This window comes from Struthio camelus, chromosome 16 (assembly GCF_040807025.1).
Source record: "Struthio camelus isolate bStrCam1 chromosome 16, bStrCam1.hap1, whole genome shotgun sequence".
Lineage (NCBI taxonomy): Eukaryota > Metazoa > Chordata > Aves > Struthioniformes > Struthionidae > Struthio > Struthio camelus.
The window spans coordinates 19104475-19126117 of record NC_090957.1 but is presented as its reverse complement, the minus strand read 5'-3'; the positions used below and the strand labels follow the sequence as shown (position 1 = coordinate 19126117).

The 21643-nt window shown below is 44.1% G+C and overlaps 1 protein-coding gene across 10 annotated transcripts in view; it reads left to right on the top strand.

The window, feature by feature from the left end:
* The window catches only part of BCAS3 (BCAS3 microtubule associated cell migration factor), a 386186-nt gene that overhangs the window by 347927 nt on the left and 16616 nt on the right, over nucleotides 1-21643 (top strand). For 2 of the 10 annotated variants that reach the window (XM_068909660.1, XM_068909659.1), the window contains 2 exons: nucleotides 13076-13243; nucleotides 20626-20691. In XM_068909660.1, the coding sequence (XP_068765761.1) occupies nucleotides 13076-13243; nucleotides 20626-20691 (234 nt within the window). Of the gene's footprint in view, nucleotides 1-13075; nucleotides 13291-20625; nucleotides 20692-21643 lie in introns of all 10 variants that reach the window. The other 8 variants (XM_068909667.1, XM_068909664.1, XM_068909662.1 and 5 more) reach the window with 4 other exon arrangements.

The window sequence follows — 21643 nt, the reverse complement described above, 5'->3', positions numbered from 1 at the left end:
ATAGATACTTGTTTAAAACACACTGAAGATTTTTGTTAGCTTTTTGGCATAAAAATTGGAATCTTCCCTTTTGATTCTTAGTTCTTAGTAGCAGGTTTATGCTTTGCAATGTGTGCAAGCGATGATTTCAGTAGGATAGTTGTTGTCCACAAGAATGGCAGTCTGCAGCTCTTTGGATCCAGCTTGGCGAGCAGGATGGCTATTTGCGTGGACCGAAGCCAGTTGCACAGACAGGTTTAGGTACTGCGACGCGGAGGGTGCCAGTACCTGACTTTTTGTTGCCAGCATCCCTGCAGGGTCACAGGGAGGGGGGCTGGCCGAAGCGCCGGGGCCGGGCACCCAGATGCTTTGGCACCTCGGGGCGTCATTCATATCAGCCAGGCCAGGGCTGCCCAGAGGAAGACACGTTTCTTAAATCCTTTTCTCAGGGCTGAGGGGAAGGCTCAGGTTGTTTGGGTTCGCAGCTCAAAATCCTCTCCTGGATGCCCAGTGCTAGCAAAGGGGTGGCAGCTCTTCCAGGCGCCGGGAATTCTCTCGGGCAGGGGGAGGTCCTGCGGGGTTAGGCAGTGACTTGGGGCATCGTGATTTGGACTTTCAGACACCAAAGTCCCTCCTCCTCCATCCCCCTCTATCTAGGGCCTGATCCATCGTGGCCTTTGGGGGCTTCCAGCTGAATGGTTAATCCCAAATTACATTATAGGTTGCGTTGCTTCATAAATCACAGCAAGGCCTGTTCTTGCCATCAGTGTTCCCGAATAGGTTATATTGAAGGAAGAGAAAAAGAACATTAGCTATAAAAATCCAGTTCTTTTTATTTCAGGCTTAGAGCCCCCTGCGTTTCATAAATTAGCAGTACAATGTGAATTATCAGACTTTCCTATTAGCCTTCATTTTTTTCCATTTGTATGGGTTGATGCATCCACTTTCTCTCATTTTCTGGTTTCTTGGGAGATGCGTTTTTCTAAGTGATACAGGTTAGTAGGTATGGTAAAGCCACGAGGCAGTCCTTCAGAGGGCATCAGCCAGCCTACGAAGGCCCCCTTTGGTCCGGGCCTTCGCTGGTGTAAATCGCCTTGTTCGTCTGCAGTCAGGGAGCTCTGGCTGAGCGTCTGGCAGCAGACCTTAAACTGTGAACAAACGTTCATCTACCATTTATTAAAAAAAATGTACATAGTACACTTTCTTATATGTTGTGATCTGATGGGAGAAAACAGAGAAATTCCAGCACGAGGATGTTAGTAAGAAGGATTCTAGTTTGAATTTGTCCCTGTAAGAATAATGTCCTGTAAATGTACCTTTTTAGTCACCTTTTATCACTTCCATAACACTAGGTTGGAGTGCTGTTGTCAAGAGAAAAAATGACAGCGTTATTTAAGGCAGCGTAAGTCCTTCTATTTTTTTTGTTTGTTTGTTTGTTTTGGATTTTTTTTTTTCCTTTTTTTGGGGGGGAGGGGACGTGGTAATTCTTGCTTATTCCTGAAAGCTTTACTTTTAGCTGTAAACGGTGAGCCATCTTTGCCTAGCTCCGGTTTGCATTTGGAGTTGTTACTGCAAATTGCCAAGTGCAAACATGAGGCATGTGGAAGGGTAAATCTCCTGCCCTGTGAGTACAGTCTTTTCTGAGGATGACAGCGAGATGAGTTAAATGACCGAAAGCCTTAGGCTAGGACATGCCAGCTGCAATAATTTTTTCACTCAATCATCTCACCTTGCAATGTCGCTCTGCCTTATACAGCCACCAGATGTCTGACGGATAATACAAGTGACAAGGGCAAAACCTCCTGAATATGTTCAGAGGAAAACTTCAGACAGTGAGGACCGGTCTGCTGGCTCGTGACCAGCTGGGTCCTGCCTGTCCTTTCTAAGCCCTGCCTGACTAGAATGAAATACCTCTGCTCGACATGGTGTGGTAGGAAATCAGACCTTGGTTGTGCAAGTTGCCAAGTACTCTGGCCCCCCTCCAGCAACGCACTTAAGCACACGCTTAACTTTCAACGTATATATGCATTGAAGTCGCTGTCGCTATTTGCATGCTTAAAATTAAGTATACGCTTAAGCTGGCTTGGGACCAGAGAGTTCAGTGCTTTGTAGGACCAGTCCTTGTTGGAGCTTAGATAACTGGCTCATGTAACTTGGCACGTGCTTTTAATGAATTCAGAATCTGGCCAAAAAAAATCATCTTTCCTGACTTGAAAAGCTTATGAGGAAACAAGTTTAAGTTTTTTTGAGTTGTTGTTATTTTCTAAACATAAAATTTCACATTTCTCTATAAAATCCTTACGGAAACACATTCTTCTGATGTTCACCAGGAAGCCTACAGACTTTGAGTGAGCAGTTTCCCAAAGGCCCGGAGTTCCTGAAGAGAATCTGTGATCTGATGCCTGAGCAGAGCTGGATTTGGTGGCTCAGGAAGTCCCTTCCAGTCATGTGTTTTTATACATTTCTAGGACGATGTGGCATTTCCCTGAGCTGTCCTCAGATAAAAGATTTCATTCCAGGCAGGACCGGCTGGTGATAAAAGCATAAGGGTCCTGTGGAGAGCTGGCCTTGCGAGGACTTGCTCGATGGCTGTGGCTGAGTTCCTTAAACTGTGACGTTCTAGCTGTTCTCTGATGGAAGCAATACAACTATTTATTTCAGTGCTGTTAACTCATCTGGCCTCAGGTAAGGGTTTGGCCCTGTAACTGCGTTTTATAATCTCCCCTCCATTCCCTGGTCTATGGTAGCTTAATTAGTGAGTAGCCAGGTTGGGTTTCCAAAGCAGTTCCTGATGTTAAATGGTGCCGTAGTCTAACGGTAGCCCTCGAACCTCGAACCTGAACACAAACATTACCGTTGTTCTAGTTTAGTGTCAGAGTCTGTCTCTCACGGTCTCTGAAATACTGTAAAATACTTGTAGGGATGTTGTTATTATAGCGGGCTGTGCACGTGGTATTAGATGCAATTCTAATAAATTGAACGTTAGCACAGTAAGATCTGCCACAGAAAGTGTCAGAAGAAGTCATCGCTTCTCTGTAATTCCCCAAGGAAAAGCCATTTTACAGCATCCGCGTACAGCAAGGAGTTACATTACTGACGTGGAAACATATAAATGCCGCAAATATGCTGATTTTGGCAAAGCAAACACCTCGTGCCTACGAGCGCGGCGCGCTGCTCTGCAGGCTGGCGGCGCGACCGGGCCGTTCTTGTCTTCGCGGGTTCAAGCTGGCGCGGTGTGCTGCGTGTCCCGGGTCGAGATGGGGGGAAAATAGAAGTCATCCTTCGAGGACTTAGATCCTCCTCCCAGACACGCAGCGAAGGCTGAGTATTTGCAAGTGAGATTTATTTATCCTGTGTACAAGTACTTATTAGACAGTAGCTTGGAACTGGAGCGTACATTATCTCATAGTGAGGTAAGACAAATAAATTACAAGTTAGAGGCCTGGAGCGGGATTAGTGATGCACCTTAGGAAAATATTTTGGTTTCTGTTTATATGTCAGCTGGGTAGTGAAGCGTTTCATCTGGAAAAGGCGATATGAGACTAGAGAAATATTTGCTCTTATAATGCAAAAAAAATTTCAGTTTCATTCTTAACTGGTTGTTGGTGATATAAACCAAATTTCACATTTCTGGAGCTTAGATGGCTGCTCGGCCAGTTTCCTCCTTTGTTGAGCTTGTCCCAAATCCTTTTATACAAACTTTCTGCTAGCTGATAAGAAACTGTTCCTTTATCTCCCCCTGTTTGTGGACATTTCTTTGTGCGGCTGTTGCAGAGAGGAGAGCGGTTGTTTTTCCGGAGAGGACTCCTTTCCGAAGTGCAGCACGATTCTCTGCCTTCGTGGCCTCCTCCTGCCTCCCCTCGCAGGCGGTTCGCGCGTACGAGGGATGCTAGGCAAGGTTTTAGTGCAGTGTGTTGTGCCAAATTCATTCCTGCTGTGCAGCTCCGCTGAGGCCACTCTGTGGTGGGGAGGCCTTCGCCCCTCCCTTGCCGAGAGGTTAAAATACAGTATCCCCGACAGCTCAGCTGCGCAGGAGTTATACCCAAGATGAACTCGCCTTTCCGAGCATGACAGTCGCTGTTTCTATTGCACAAGAAAGAGTCTCCTATTGCAGTTTGAGTGATATATTAGTATATAGCACAGTTCCAATGTTTTTTCAACACTAAGTTTTTTTAATTCAAATGAAACAATCAAAATTAAATTCCTTGGCTCAGACAGTTACCACTAATTCTCAAGCAATATGACAAATCCACACTTGTGTCTCAAAGTGTAACGTAAGATCTAAGTTATCCAGAAAACCCTGATGAATTGTCAGGTCTTTCCTTACTTGTGGGTAAATGTGAGCCCTTTATAATCCGTTACGTGCCCTTTGTCCATATATATATATATATATATATATATGTGCATTTGCACATGCCACAAGACTGATAATAAGCGTGATAAATCTTGCTGTTTTCTTAAGGGAAGTAACCATATATTATTCAAGCACCTCCAGTGGAATTGGCATGTTTCTGCCTTGTGAAGTGGTGTTACTAAGACAGGGTATGCCTCCAAGCCCTTGTCAATGCGTGAAGAAATTACTTGGCATATAAATGCAATGCAAATGAAAGGTAGTATAGAGTATCACGGAAATACTAAATGTATCCTCATAGCGAAACAGGAGGGACCTAATCCTGCGTGCATCTCATGCAGCTCGTCCTAGTGAAGCCAATACGATGACTTGCTTAAGCGTATTTAAGTTTTGAGCATCATAAAATGGCAAGTTTTATTCAGATGAGGCAAAGACTTATCTGAAAAGCCCTCGTTAGTATTTAATGGACTTCATCGTGTGTCTGCATTGCCTAGGCACTGCTGAAAATCTTGATCATCATCTAATTCTAAGCTTAACTAAGTCCCAGGTCTTTGGAGAGTGGGAAATTTTATTTGGAGGAAAAAGTCGCTGGATTTTCTAATTTTAACCAGGACTGAGAATTATAAGTATGCGGATACCACAAGAAAACATTTCTAACTCTGCAAAAACTAAAAAGTGCTGAAGATCCTCTGTGAATCCTTTTTTAATGAAATTCCCAGACCTAGAGGTTGAAAGAACATCAGGTGAAGTTTCTGATGTGCAGAATCGTGCCTGCTAACGTATGGCCCCCAGAACCGCCCCTGAAAGCACGAGCAGTTCACAGAATCACAGAATCGTTTAGGTTGGAAGGGACCTCTGGAGATCATCCAGTCCAACCTCCCTGCTCAAGCAGGGTCACCTAGAGCATATTGCCCAGGATCACATCCAGACGGGTTTTGAAAATCTCCAGGGAAGGAGACTCCACCACCTCTCTGGGCAACCTGTTCCAATGCTCTGTCACCCTCACAGTGAAGAAGTTTTTTCTCAGGTTCAGAAATTGTTCAGAATGGTCTGTTTTCCAGAATGTTCTATTTTACATCAGGATTAAGTGTAAAGAAATGTTAATGGGGGGGGGGGAGGGCGCTGATTGTAGCGTTCCTGATTTTTCCCAGGCATTCTGATTTTGAAAAGCTACAAAGAGTTGAACTATACAAGAATCTTGATATTCAAGGGGAAATAATGTTTTTCTTGGTAATTATTTTTATTATGAAGAGGTATTTAGTTTTCAAAATCACAATAGCATCCAGTTGTACTATATTTCCCATCTCTTTTTGCTTTTTGATTACTGAATAAATTACAATAAATTGCCCAATATTGCAAAAAATGTATTTATATGCTCATTTTATCTTTTAATTCACTGTATGCTTTAAGTTGCAGTTAAGTTTTGAGGTCACTTAAATGGTACCTTTTTCATCTAACCTCTTAACTAATTTAACAGTTAGATATCTAATTGTAGCCAAGTAACGTACAAACAATAAATACTTGCAGATGGGGAAAGTATAAGGACTCATTCAAAAGACAGCAAAGAAGTAAAAACAACAATGTGGGACATGTTCTTAGATCCTTAATTTGCTGTAAGCTGATTTACACCACAATAGCACTTGGTCAGTCCTTCTCCTTCTCCTTCTCCTTCTCCTTCTGCTTCTGCTTCTCCTCCTGCTTCTCCTCCTGCTTCTGCTTCTCCTCCTCCTCCTTCTGCTTATCCTCCTCCTCCTCCTTCTCCTCCTCCTCCTTCTCCTCCTTCTCCTCCTTCTCCATTACCAAAATTTACTCAGGGATCAAGATCTGAGGAGGAAAGGTACTTCTGCCCCTTTGACCAGCTGTATTTACCATGTGTGCAGGGAGTTGCCTGAGCACCTCTGGGGGTGGGTTGACGGGGGAAGGAGCAGGCGCTCGCTGTCGGCTCCTGGCATTGTTCTTTGGGGCGGGATGACGAAGACCTGTACTTCTGGTTCTGAAAAACTGCAGCATAAATTTCCCTGATGACACCAAACGCACATTGTTTGCATTTTAAGTCCTGCTTTGTATAGATGTCACATCCTGCCTCCAGTTTTCAAACCATCCCGTTTCTCTCTCTCTTGTCCTTTTCCTAACCTCCGAGCCTCCGGGAACGCCAGCAGTTTGGCCACGTCTGCAGGAGCGGTCTGCGTTGCTGTACAGCCCGTCGTTAGGTGCCTTTGTGCAGCGTTTGCCGGCCGGGGCTTGGTGGCTCCCGTCGGGTGACACACGGGTCCCTCGTTTGGTAGCTAGGTGTATTACCGGCGCGCTGGTGCGAAACGACTGCTTTGATGGCATCTAACAGAGTCGCAGGGAGCATTCGAGGCAAAGGCAGAGTTTAATAAATATACTTAATCATTTATGTTTTGACCTTAACCCAGACTCATACTCAGACATAAAAAGCTGAAAGTTGAAAACGTACTTTGTCAAGGCTTCTTTGGCTGATGCTGTGGTAAAACAGGGCAGCCGAGCGCTGAGGAAAGGCAGATCCTTCAGAAAGGAGAGTAAAAGGTCAAAACTAATCCAAAAGGACAAGCAGTGTATGTCTGTGTGTATATTGGGTTTCACATATGAAATCCAGTCATGATAAATCTGATGGCTTTAGAAACATCTACTTTGATTAATGAAAACATAGTTCCCATAGACCGTGGGTTTCATACTTCAAAGTTCTCCTGGATTTGGAACCTTAGGTTTTGCTTATTCATATAACATGCAGGAAACTATTTTTAAATGAATAAGGGAGGTTAAAAAAAAAAAAAGGCAAACGTTTCAACATCCGCAGTACAGATAGGCTGGATAATCGGGAGCAAAATTAACAAACAGACATTTTATTATGCATTTTACAATAATGTTTACATTCTTTCCTCTATATTTGTTTTTCCTTGAAAAGATTTATGTATTTATAAAAATATCTCACTGTTCCAGCTCTGACAATTGCAGCCTCGCTCACGTCGGGAAGCCTCCGCGACGGCCGCGATAGCCGGCCGCCTTCGTGCCCCTTTGAAACGCGTGCCGCCACGGGCCGTTAGCCCCTCGCGCGGGGTGCGCGGGTTCGGGGCTGCGCGGAGGGGGCAGCGGAGACGGGCCCCAAAGCCGAGCCTGCGGCACGGCCCCGGCCTACTCCTGACCTTTGCAGCCGGTTGCCTGGGCCTCTGTCGCCGGCGGGCCGGGGCAGCGGCAGCGCCCCGCGCGTCCCTACGCTGGCCGCCCGCCTTCCCCCGAAGCTCCGCGGGGTTTGAAGCCTTCGCTGCCTGTGGGCCTGGGCACCCCGACGGCCAAGTCTCCATTAATTAAATGCACTCGCAGGACGCAGAGCTGGTGAGTAACGTCCTGTTTATAGCATAACTGTGAGCGATTCCGGAAAGAAGAAACTCCGTGGGAGGGAAGAGGACGGCGAAAGAGAGTTACTTGCAAACGCCGCAGCGTCGGCGGCCGTTTCCAAAGGCGGTGACAGGGCTTGCGGCCGGCTCCCTCGGCCCTGCGCGGAGGCGAGCCGCCGCCGCCACGCGGGAGCCGCCGCACGCCGGCCGGCCGGCCGCCCGAGGACGCAGAACGGCGGCGTCGCCTGCGGCTGCGCACGGGCCCCTCTTTAAAAGTCAAACATACGGCAGGTCGGGGAAAATTCCCTTTCCGCCACAGTTAAAGAAGGAATTAGCGCCGGTCGCCGTTCAAGCAAGCACGAAGCGCTGCCCTTCTGCGGCGTTGCCCCTGGGGTAGCGCAGCTGTGGCGTGCGAGTGAACTGGCAAACCCTGCAGGAAAGTTCAGCCATTGAGATTTAAACGGGGTATGGTATAATTTGCCTCATGGCTTGGGGCAAGGAGTTTCCATACGCCCGTTGCTGACGCACCCGTGGGCTTCTCTGCCGGCCGAGGGGTTTTTGGGCGGCTCTGTCAGGCTCGCGCTGCGCTGCCCGGTGCTTGCGGCCCGGGCTGGGTCGAGCCCCCCGTCCGCGTCCCCTCGCGCTTCCGAACGGGCCAGGAGAGGTAACGGCGAGGCGGGCAGGCGAAGCCGTCGCTCTCCTCGAGGCGGCCTGCCGCTGGCAGCGAGCGCCCGGCCGCCGGTCCAACCCCGTCGCCTTCATGAGAAGGACGCGTCTTTTATTGGTTAAAATGGGCAGCTCATTTCCTTTCCTATTTACTCTGTTATTTTTGCTCACACGTACGTTGCAATATGCAAGGTGAGGCTCAAAACTGTCAAGCCCTTTAATAGAACCATTACTGTATTTTTGGAGAACGTACTCTTTTTGATTTACTGTTCCTTAGAAGACAGGAAATGGAGCTACTTGATTTCATATTTTAAACAAAGCTGTCCAGAGGTTTAATGAAAAAAATTTCCCCTGGCTTTTGAATTAAAGGGTTATGGTGAAAGATTTAGCTTAGCTATTTTGACTTAGAAAAATAACATACTAGAAGCATTAAAATATTTTGTAAAAATACTTTTTAGTACTAGATTTTTCAGAGAAGAAAATAAGCTGCTCTGGTTTTCTTGGTCTTTGGTTCACAGTGCGAACTGTGGAACGAAAGGGTGTTTCCGGGGCTCTTTTTTTTTTCTTTCTCTAGAATTTAATTTATTTTCCTTTTATATTAAAAGCCTTGAAACAATTGCAATGTTAAAGACAAATCTTGTGCTTATAAGCAAGGTAATTTGGTATGAGTAATAACAGAAGCTGATACCATTAATAAAACGCGAGAAACATTAAGCAGAAAGATGTAGGGCCTAATTCTGCTCTGTCCTGCAGTGCTGCGAGCAGAGGGCGGTTCAGTGGAAGGACAGAAGCGTGAGATCCCTATCAGGAGAAAACTGAAGTTTCAGAAGGAAAATTCTGCGTGTCGAGCAGGATTGCCGTGGAGCGTTTGGGGCAGCAGAGCGCTAAACACGCTGGAACTGCAGAACAAAGCGCTTTCGACCTAGATGTTGAAGCCAAAGTTTCTGCTTGTTCAATTTGGTTGGATTTGCAGTGGTTTTTTATTTGTAGTGCAGTGAATTTGGGATTGTGCTTCGGCATCGTACAAAGGAGGCCGATGGTCTTAATTTCCACCCAGTTTCATCTTCAGTAAAGAAGGGGAGAAGTAGATTTTTCTGCTCGGGTGAAAGCACCAAGCCATAGGATGAAATATTAACACAATTTTAAGTCAGTGAGATTTTTTCAGTGACTTTAATGAGATTTCACCAGGATTGCTTGTCTAAAATAACACTGATTTGCTTCTTTCTTGACTTGTTTCTAAATTAATTGCTCCTTTTAGATGGAACCTATTCCCCCGTCAGAGAAGTTATGCCATGTATTTGGCTTAGCAGAAAGGCTAGTTTTCACACATCACAGTCTTATATTTGTGGCTGTCAGTGCGATTTCAGCAGTTTGTCAGTAAACACAGCCAGCGAAGTCTGCCTTCTCTCAAGCAGTCAGTAATCCTTTGAATCAGCGGGAGGCTTTTGCTTGCCTTATTGGCAGCGCAGTTAGGTTCGGACTGGGGGCTTTTTCGGTTTCTGAGAGCAGGATGCTGCACTGAGATTTATTTGTAAACTTACCTCTGGCCGATGATGAGAAATTTGATACGTTATCAACTGAGATACTGGGATTGAGAAAGGGAGAGAAGGCGGCCAGAAAAAGAGATTAGAATTTAATAAATAGCAAAGATATGGTTAGCTGCTATCAGTTTAACTTTAATACCATTAGCTCTTGTCCCGTTGGTAATGATGTATGTAGGACAAAGCACCCAAAGGCTCCTGGGGAATAATTAGCCCATCTGTGATTTCATGCACTTCACATAAGAATTTTCCAAGGAGTGAAAATATCCAGGACTTAATTCTGTCTTGAGAAAATTATTTTGCTTTAATACGTCTGCGGTCTGTTGTCAATGGCAAGAGGAATGGGAAGGTCTGTGACAACTGGTCTTGGTTTTCCTGAAACAGCTCTTTTTACGTTGGAGACAGGCAGAGGTAGTAGTTTGGGTCTTACAGGACAAAATGACCTCTCTGTTTTAAGCAAGGCCCCGTTTTGTACTTCCACACCCTGCGTATTCATCTTTATGTGCAACCAATTTAATAAATGTGTGTATCAAAATAAGACTCGGATGTGTGGAGTCCAGTACAACCTGGAGCGCACGAGAGCATACAGACCTCCTTTGCCCTCACCGCGTGTTACTGGAAGGCAAGGGACTGTCCCAGCAGTGCAGTCGTGGCTGGTGAATCACAGCTAGATGCCTGGATATGAAACGTATTGCCAGTGGCAGACACGTAACATGGAAAAGGAGTGAAAAGGGAGGAAAGATAAAACTAGAGCTTCCCCAGCCTTTTGGTTTTTTACAAGAAAGCTTTCTGTGCAGTTAATCCCTCGAACCTGCATTTACATTAACACTTGCACCTCACACGTTGCTGCTAAGAACTCCTGGCAGCTCTTGGCCCTGATTGCCGAGGTAATGCTACACTTGTCTCCTTTGCTCTCACTCAAGTATCTCTGGAACCAGAGACCGGCACTCTATGAAGTTTCTCGTTGTACACGTATGCAGTGATCTTGGCAGAGCTTCAAAAACCATTTGCCTTATTATTCATATGTCTGCTTATAGGAGCAGAAATGCTCCCATTTCTCACTTTCAAAATAAGAGCAGACACGAGTAAAGAGCAGATTTCTCATCCGCGTTCTCTGGCACAGCAGTGAACACCCGCGGGAGCTTGCCAGCGCCTACCCGCTGCCACTCTGACTTTTTGGATTCAGTTTTAAAAGCCCCCCAGTAGCTATCCAGGTACTTAAACAGCTCCATCGAAAATGAGCGAAAGCAGTGGGGTCTTGACAGAGTTTAAGCAGAGTGAGGGTCTCAGGGTCTCATGAAACCACATAAGGAGGAATTGAAAAAGAAGCTTTAAAAAAGACCACATTTTGCTTTTACTCCTGCAGTTACGAAAGCTGACAACATGGAAATGTTGCAGAGACTTAAATATAATAGAAATTACTTAGCCTCACTGCATTTTCTCAAAAATGCATTTTCTCAAACAAGCTTCAAGAACCATTTCTTTAAAACAAACTAGTGGACTGGCGTAACCTTATAAATCCAAAGACCCATTAGAAAGTTGAAATATTTGGTCATTCCTCCTCGAGGTTCAAACCTGGGATTCATCCAGAGTTCAAGTGCATGTATCACATAAGAGCCATGGGCCCATTTTGTAGAGGTCCATTTTAGTGTTGATGGTTTTCTAGTGCCAGGAATCTACTTTGTGGCCAGGCAAAGAGATAAATCAAAGTTGTGTGTGCTGATGAAATTCAGGAGCCAGAAGTCACCATTGCAGCCCATATAAATCCCTGAATGCCAGCCCTTGTGCTTTTGTCCGTGCCATTAGAGTTCAAAATTATCTGCCCCTCTTTGCTGATGTATGGATTAACTGGCTGCCCGAGTGTTTACTAACGGTTATCACCCAGTACTTTGGCCGTTATCAGAGGAAGGGACGCCTGCCGCGGGGCTTGGTCTCTCACCCTTTCTATTACCACCTGTCATTGGCAGAGAGTGTGCTGTGAAGCTGTACAGTCACAGTGCACAAGTGTAGATAGTTTCTGACGGCTGATCAAAGGGGAAAACCAAAGGCCTGATAACAAGGACGTGTTTCATGTACTTTTAACTTTGAGAAACACTGGCATTTGCATTTTTTCCCCTCTGTAGGCTGGCAGAAACCAGGCACAATAAACGCTGCATATTCAGTTACCTAATAGTTGAGTAAATGGTATGTGCTTGAAGCAACAAAGCATAACTGTAATCTTGTTCCAAGTGGGAATGATTTAAGTAAGCCTTCGCAGAAGACTTGCTGTATAATAAAGTAGAATAATTTTAATTTGTACTTTGAAGTGATCTTGAATTCAGAATCTAATTTTTGCATTCCACAGATCATTGTGTACTCTTTTGAATTAGGAAATAACTACAAGTTAAGGAATTATTTTATTTCTCTTTTGTAGGTACATGCACTCTGTCATAATAGCCAGCACCTTCAGTAAAGCACTATTGATGAAAGGGGCTCTTAGCTCACATTTGACCTAAAATTTCACCGTGCAGGAACACAGAAGATCCACATAAAACCTAGACCGAATGAAAGGTTCCCTTTTTTTCTTTTGCAGACATATTTAAAACACAAAATAAAAAGCAAGCAATCCGTTCCTCACCAATGTGTCACGCTGCTGGACTTTTCCACGCAAGAGCGTGAGAGGGACAGTAACTAAAGTTTGTGACCGTTAGCAAAGATGAAATGACTTGACTCTTTCCATTGTCCAAAATGAGAAGGCAAAAGAGTGTGAAAGAGTCAACCCAGTGAAAGTCGAGTCAACTTCAAAAATAATTTCCCATTGTCTAGGATGTGCTTAATAACGTATGTACAGTTTTAAAATGCTGCAGCTCCTGATCCTGTTGTCGTTTACATCAGTGTCATTAGGGTGATTTCAATGGTGCTATTCCTGATTCTCACTAGCGTGAGGACAGAATTGTGTCTGTATTTTTAATGTGATGCTTTTGCTTGCAACTGCTTGGCCGAGCAGTTCAGTACTTAGGGCTCTGCTTGCTCCTACTGTGCTATTAACATCAACATTTGAATTAATGTGCTGAAATTAGCTTTTCAGGAACACAAAATGTAAGGGCTTCTTTCTTTCAAATGAACCATTGCAATAAATTATATGTATGTGGAAGAAGTTTGGTCCTGAGGTCTACCAGAGGTCTCCTGTTTGTTTGTTAAAGGTGCCTTTGACCGGAGCGTGACCTTGCTGGAGGTGTGTGGGAGCTGGCCTGAGAACTTCGGTCTCCGCCACATGTCTTCCATGGAGCACACTGAAGAGGGCCTTCGAGAACGCCTGGCTGATGCGATGTGTGAATCTCCCAGCAGGGACATAGTGGGATCAGGAACAGGTACAAAGAAGAGGTGTGATCAGAGATCACGTACATCTCACCCAATGGTGATTTTTTTTTTTAACTAGTTAAAGTTTTACTTCCCCTTTTCTCAGCCCGCTTCCTCTGTGATTAACTTCTATGGGGGTCTCCCCTAGCGTGAGAGAGATCGTATATTAAAAGAAAATGTTGGTAGATCACATAGATGCAGTCTGAGAAGCCTAAAGTAACTTAAAGACAAATATTGACGTTTGAAGCTTCTTTACTGTATTGCTGTGATAACGACTCTCCTCCCTGCCAACTGCCCTGCCAACTCAAGAGCACCCTAGTCTTTGTGCAGATTTCTGCCCATGCCCATGCTGTTCAAAACAACGTCATCATCACAAACATCCTAATTTGGTGTCCTAAATAGAGCCACTGTGAAGTGCTGGTTCGGTAATCCAAATTAATCCGTCTTCATCAGTGTCCATTATATTGATAAATTATATCATCTGTTTAAATGGAATGGCACGTCAGAGATTATGCTGCTCAGAAGGGGCTCAGTGGTAGGTAATGTTCAGAAATGTTGAAGTGCAGTTATTGTGCTTTTATTGTCTCCATTAATTTTGACTTGTTTTAAAAATACCCTCTAGTAAAAGGGCTAAATCCATCTTTGATCCATGCACCATTTGTGTTGTGACCAGCAGCTAATAGTAATGGTAGCTTCTAACATCAGCTGCCAACTCACTTGTCACTGTTCTGGCAAGCTGCCTGGGAAGAAAGACGAAACAGCGCGCTTTAGCAGTAATGTATGGGTATGCCAACCTATTGACATTATAGAAAGGCTTCAGAGAGTGGAAGCTGTCTCTTCCTTGTCAGCTGTTGCCCTTATGTATTGCTGAGGGGGTTGTGCTGCATGGAGCTCTCCCTACTCTTCACTGCCCCAGCTGGAGAAGACTCGAGGGCTCTCCCATCAGGGCTTGTTGCCCTCACTTTGCAGATGGGTCACTATTGAGCACGTAACCCACAGCAGGCCATCATACTGCTGCTACCTCCCACAGTTTGGGGGAGGAGGAGGCCGAGAATAAGCAGTCAGAGTTTAAGCTTTTTTATTTGTACGTAGGTACAAATAGCAGTAACCAAGCTGCTGAGTAGTACAGAAGAGCCTTTCATATCCTCAATTTTTATTCTTTCAGCCTACCTGTCCTCTGATTTGCTAGTGCTGTACAAAGATGGACTCAAGGGACAGTTTAAGATTTGGTGGTTGACAGAAGGAGGTTGGTTGAACATTAAGTGTGGGTTGCAGTTACAGATCTGGCGCTAATTCTCACCATCTTATTGCCTTGGACAAGGCGCTTAACCTGCCTGTGGCTCAGGTGCTCCATCACTATAATAAGGATAGAGATACCTCATATTAGTGGTGTAGAGTTTAGGCAGGTCATGTTTTCAAAGACTTGTGAAGTTGGGAAAATGGGCTGTGAAGACTGGAAAACATCCATCCATCCAAAAAAAATACTTCATTACTTACTGATCCACGATATTGTCAGAATGAACTTTGGGATGGTGTCTACTTCCAAATGATGGGTCAGCTCCCCACAGGCTGTGTACTTCAGAGGAGATGTGGGAAGGGTACCATCTCTGAAAGCTAAAGCCATCTAGACATGCCAGAATAAGGCAACTGAATGCCCTCAAAGACTTTGTATTGTATTATATTGTAAACTAGAAACTTCATCAGAGACAGAGGTCTAAATTTGCCTTTCATTTTCACCAGTAAAACCCAGCTGATATCAGTGAGTGCCATCTTCTTTGGCATAAGATTAGGTTCTTAATAGTCAAGATCTATCAGCAGAAAGACAGAACAGAGCTGTTTACAAAGAGATGCCATCACTGAGCTAAAGTTCTTCCAGAGAGAGGGCTTACCCTTGCTCTTTTACTCCAGACACATAAATGTTTATAGGGAATGTAAAAAATATGCCACTTCAAAGCAGCAAATGTAAGCATCGTCGTGCAGTAGCGAGTAACATGAGCATTAACCCAACTCACGTAATCCTGCTACCTTACCGTCACTATCGTTACTGCGCTCTCTGTTTTTTTGCCTGTCATAGGATTCTCTCTATCACTAACATTTTATTCTCTGGATTTGGGCGTGTGATGACTTGATGCAGCAAAGAAAACCTGTTGATAAGGCTGGGTACCCTCAAGCCCTTTCTGCTTCCATCCCCTAACGACTCTTGAACTGTGCTTTTTATGGCCAGGTGGCCATAAAAGGGGCTATACTGCCCAGGGGATACCTGGAAAGCGCCCCGTGCCCACGAGAGGGGCCAGCACTAGTGACAACACGAGCGGCTCCACTCGAGGCAGGCTGCCAGCCAGCTGTTTTGTCAGTGTGGATCGCTGTAAAGCGCTAGCATCTGCCTGCTAGTTAATAAATAGATCAATTTGGAGGTACATTACCCCTGCTTCAAAGATGAGGTGTCTTTGTTGGCTCCTAGCGAGTAGGATTGTTTTAACTTCCCCCAAACGTCTTAACCAGCTCAGGCTGAACTGAATGGATCTTTAAAAAATGCACAGTTTTCTAGCCCGGCTTTTCCTCTCTTGGATCCTTTTCTGCCCACTCACCTCAATGAAATGACAGGAAAGACCTCAGCAGAGGAGGACACCATAAACCTGCTTGTTGGTAGTTGGTTACTATACTGGTACTGGTTCCCAATACAGGATTTATATTTCTGCATTGGACTCAAAATTATATAATTTATAAACTTCCCTCTACTAATCCTAAAATGACTTATATTAAGTGGATGCTAGGCATGCCTTTAACCTTTGTTTGTGCTGCTTGAATTCTCTTCAGACAGTGCTTAAACACATTTTGCAGAAATTTAATGAAACATATAAGGTCCCAATTGAACTGAAGCATAAAAAAAGAACATTTTTAGTGCTGAATGTGAATATATACACCTGCACGGTGCTCAGGTCCACTAGGTGGACAAAGAAAAAATGGGAAGTAGGATGGACAGGGAGACATTATCAAGCGCGCAACTGGCCCTGACACACACTTAATGGCAAGAGATAAATAGATTCTTTTAATGCCTTAACTGTTAGGACAGAGCTGACACATACATTTATATAGTATTCAGGGCTGATACGCTACAGTAGTGCAGAGGAAACGCATGCTCATAATACTTTGGGAAGTAGATATTAACAGTTTTTCTCAATTTGTACCTAGAATTTGCACTGAAAGCAGTGTTAGCACTGCGTGCAGTAGTCCTAGCTTCTGTCCGTCACAGGGAGCACCGAGAGGTGCTCTGTAGGAAACATCGAACTAGGGGCCATTAAAACCATGAAGATCAATCCTGCATTTGTGGGGAAGTGTCTTTTCTGTCTATGACTCTGGCTAGTTGCCAAGGGCTGTCGGACAGTGGACTGGAGAAGAAGCAGGTCTGGAAAATGACCCCCCAAAAATCTACTTTCCTTGTGACCTAAATGATAACTCCAGTCATACAGTGAGTTGAGTTGATTGGGAAACCAGCTTTTCTCCTTGTTATCCAATTATCCGGACAACCCATGCCTATCTTAAGTGGAGTCTGCTGTACATAAGCTGTCAGCCTAAATACACATTTAATTCCAAAGAAGGCGTAAATTGGCAAAGATGCAAAAAGACTTTTTTGCTGTTTCAGTTTCTGTCAGACTCTAGCTGACAGACTCTGACTGGAAAAATTTGAAGGTCTATTCACAAAATGTAAGTGGTCAGTGACCTTTTTTGCGTGCAAAACTTTGTTTTCAAGCAGCCACAATATTTATGTTTGCAGTATAGTTTCTGCGTATGTGCTGTGGCTTCACATTGCATTCTCAAAAAAAAAAAAAAAAGGCTAGTATTTTGATTTATGAAACTGTGCTTCCAGGAAACAAATTTCTTGACAATATTCCACTCAAACTTGTCATACAAATATTGCTAGCCTAGGTTAGAGTTCTTTGCCTCCAAATTACTGTAATCAGTAAAGCCTCTGATTTATGTAGTCCTTCAATAAGTACATTTCTTAACCTTCCAAATGCGTTTCGGTCATCCCCAGGCATAACATTGAAAATTAGTCTATAATATGAGACCAAGCCTTTATAGTGTGGTTGACGGTCTGTGCTCAAATGTAACCGAGGAAGACTAGTTCTGTGACAATTGCGGGTTTCTATGCAGTAAGAGTTAAATATGCTGAATCCCGTGAGACGGGTTCCTCTTGCGCTCTCTCCCCTTTCCCTCCGGGCTGTGGAGCACCTCAGAAACCGCAATGCTCATGGAGTTGATTTCTGTAGAGGTAAATCATGGGGGGCGGAGGGGGTTGATGCATGTCCCAGGTATCCAGATTCTTTGGGTCCCCACTCATGTCCATTTAGGATGTAGGCTGATCTGAAAGAAAACCGCTGGACCTGTCATGCAGTCCCATAGCGGAGGCTACTAACTACAGGACAGCTTGACCTGGTGCTGCTGTGCATGTGCTGCAGTAGCAGGGAAGGTGTTCCCACTGTCAGGGAGTTCATCCCAACTTCTCCTTCCTCCTTTGGCACAAAAGGTCTAATGTATGTTAAATCTAGGCACATCTCTGCTGTAGCCAAACAAGCTCCATCTTTACATCTTTACATAGATAAGCACAGTGCCAGAGGGGGAGATTTATTGCTAACACAAAGCGCAGGTTTCCAAGGGAGAGCTGTGAGTTTATAAAATAAATAAGTATAAAGTAAATGAGACTCTCAAATTAAATTTCAAGGGTCTTTAAGAGCCACCATTTTTTTCAAGCACTGAATGAGAAGAGCATGCATTTGCTGTTGTTATTTTCAAGGTGTTTTTATTAGTTATTGCTCACATGCAAAATAAATAAGTGTTCAGATCCAGTTTTGTCAGGATAGGCAATGCTACAAACTTCCTTAGTAATATATGTGATGCTGCTAGATGCCCTGGTTCTGCTAGCAAGAAAGAGCTGATCAGTGGAGTGCCGTAGGAGTCCACGCGACTTTAGGTGCAGAGCCTGGCTTACTGTTTTTTTCAGTTTGTGGTTCCAGTTTGTGCCTGTCTGCTGTGTCTTCTCTGTTTCAGTTTGTTTGACTGCCTGAATGTTGTAGTTGCATCTAATTTATTTTGACAAACAATACCCAAATCCACATTTCTGCAGTGTTTTACAAATGTTGGAACTGTTCCATGGTCATATAAGAATAAGATTTTTCTTCATGGGCATATATCCTTTTTTTTCATCCTGAAATTCAGTACCTTGTGTTAGCTCAGTTTACACTTCAGTTTATGGAACAAAAGAACATTTCTCCTCTACCGATCCTGTATCAGGAATACATATGAACTTCCACTGAAAACCTGCATTAAAACACTGCGGATCATCCCTCAAATTTTGCATCTTAGAAGCAGTGCTAGTAGTTCTGTAGCAGGAAAGATTTAAGTATGGCACCAACATGATCGAGAAAACCCACAAGATTTGAAGATTTATTATAGAATTTAAAGGGAAGTGATTTGAGCCCATCATAATGTGAGCAGAGTTTCAGTTAAAAAAAAAAAAAACCACACAGCATGTCTCATTTTCTTTGAAAATTCCTACAAAACTCCAACTCTGTCAACTACCACCAACTTTGCAAAGTTAGTGAGAGAAGAGGTGAGGCGCAAAAGCAGCAGAGAGCTGTGCACGGCCCTCGTTAGAAACGCTCCAAACTCCTCCTGAATTTCACAAACAAACCCGTAATGTGATGAATGAAGTTCATATTTTGAAACAAACTCTTTAATCTGATTAATGGAATGTAAGTAAGTGGAGCTAATTAGACGTGCTGTTAGAAACCAGCCCCTGCCAAAACCTGGGCTCTGTGTTGCAGGACAGTTTGGAAGGTGACCTCCCTCTGAAGCCACATGCTGCATCTGGCTCTCAGATGCTTATGGTGGCCTCAGCCAAACTCAGGACTTGACACCTTTGAGCTTTGCAAGGGGAAGTTTTTGAAATCTTTATGTGAAATTTGCGGCCTGGGTCTAAATTTGAAGTTCATGGCAAGAAGTGAAGTCACAAGCTTTATTACGTGCCTGGTTGAGGTCAGAAGGGTATTCTTCTGCCTGAAAGGAGGAAGGAACAATCCCTCTGATCCCGGCACAGGAAAAATCTTCTGATGCTGTTTTTTTTCCAAAAGAGAAAACGTCTGTCATCAGAAGCTGAGTTCAGAGATGAGCGGCCACCTGTACAGAAAAAATATCTGTGCATTTAGTTTCAAGAGCAGAGTTAGCCCTATCCAGAGTTAGAGCTTGCGTCAGTACCTTTCTTTCCTTCCCTCTTTCTTTTCTTCTTCTTGCTTTCAGTTTTACTAAGATAATTCCCTCCCCCCTTCAGTATGTCTTAATTCGACCTGGGACGTGGGATATAGGAACGCAACAACCCGGAACAATTGATTTTCCCTCTAAAGAGCATTTCTGCAAAAAGGCTTCTGCATAGGTTCAATGCAGAATCAGCTTGGGCAGCAAACATCCTGGCATATCAAATAGCACCGATGCTAAAAGCAGCCTTTGAACTTTTGGAATATTCATCCCGGGGTCAGAGATTAAATTACGCCCTCAAATAAGTCTCAGAGCTCAATGCAGTTCTTCCTACAAAAGGCTTATTACAATGAGACTCTTTTTAAAAGAAATGAAATTTCAAGGGCCTTTGAGAGCCACCATTTTTTGAAGTGCTGACTGAGAAGAGCACGCATTGGCTGCTGTTATTTTAACATGTTTTGGTTTCTTATGTGCGTTCTCTGCAGCAGCAGAGCTGTCGTGCCTTCCTTCTGCGGTGCTGCGCACGTTCCTCGCAGGGCTTCGTGTGCAGGAAGGGCACGCGCCGCGGGCGCTGACCGCCTTAGCGCGGGCTTCTCCTCTCCAGCCCTGCACGCCCTTACGTGCCTCCGGCAGGCTGGCCTCGGGCCGCCCCTTCGCGGAGCCTTCCAGGGCCAACGAGCACATTTTTAACTCTCTAATTATTTCCCAGGCTGCCAAATCTTGGCTATTGTCCACTTGTCAACCTGGGCTGGGGGAGGGCGGCGGAGCATCGCAGCCAGCCCCTGCCAAATGGGTCATTTCCTCCTCAGCCCTTCGGGGTGATGCACAGAGCTCAAAAACCAGCGCTGGGATTTTTTTAGTGGAATTTCTTCTAGGTCAGGCATTATTAAGGGGCGTCGAATGAATGCTGATACTACAAATGTTTCGGGTGTGAATTTAGGTTCCTTGTTTGTAGAAAAAGTCTGCTGACGTCTCTAAAGAGAGTGCTGATACCAAGGGACAACTCTGACTTTCTACATTTGGTAACAAGTTGGTCAACTGCATTTATTTGTAATCAGTTTTGGTTTGGGGAGATTCCTTTTAATTTTCTTATTATTAAATCAAGGCGCTTTTTTTAAGAAATATTTTATTTTTGATACAGACACAGCCGGTGAAGTAGCAGTTAAAAACATCACCGCAAAGAGGCACATGGCTTTGAAATGTTGTGGTATGTAACATAACTGTATTGTTATCAGGTCTTTACTTTTGCACAAAGACTATTTCTCCTAGTTTTAAAAGTAATCCCTTTGTCAGATTTCGTGGGGTTACGTACATAGTGTGGCCGTAGAGGAAGAAAACAAAAAATATCTGAGTGTTGCAAATCATTTCACAAATAACATTGTTCTATTTCTCTCTTTAAATGAACAAGAGTTTCTTTGATTTTTTTTAAGTCAAATTTAGGATTCTGCTGTTCAGAGCAGAGAGGTCACAAGGCCCTAATGTATTTAGCATTGACTGCCCTCTCTTGTAGTGCGTCTATTAGTCAGTAATTTGATTTGTACCTATTCATTTGCAGTCCCTGCAGGAGCTCTGAGCTGGCCCCAAGTATAATTGGTGCTGTCTCTATTTTTACATCATTAGATTAGCCCCGACTCCTGGCCACTTGTTGTCTGCGCTTGTCTGTCCATTTATACAACCTAATGTAACACAAAATTCATTACTGATCACATTACTTTCAACTCTGAAGCCAGCTTTGTGATAAACATTTTGTTAACCCTTTCTTGCCAGCACGCAGACCTAGGGGATAAATGCACTTTCCCTTTGCAGGAAAAATCAATATCATAATAAAACAAAGTGCAGTCGCATTTCTAGATTTGTCATTCCTCCTAGAGAAAAAAATGGGAAAAAACATATATGAGATGACTAAATGATGTCTGCATCCAGGCATCTCAGGCTGGTGGATGTGAAATGAGCTCAGCAGTGTCCTTTCTGCTAGAGTATAAAGAAGTGACACAAGATAGGGCCAGCACTCAATTTGAAACTTAATTTCTTACTCATTGTTCTGCAAGTGTTTTAGCTCTTCTGTGCAGGCTATAATCAGGTTATGACATTATTGGAACTGGACATTTTTCTTCCAGTGCTTTATCTCAAAGTAGTTAACAGAGAAACAATTCCCTTTC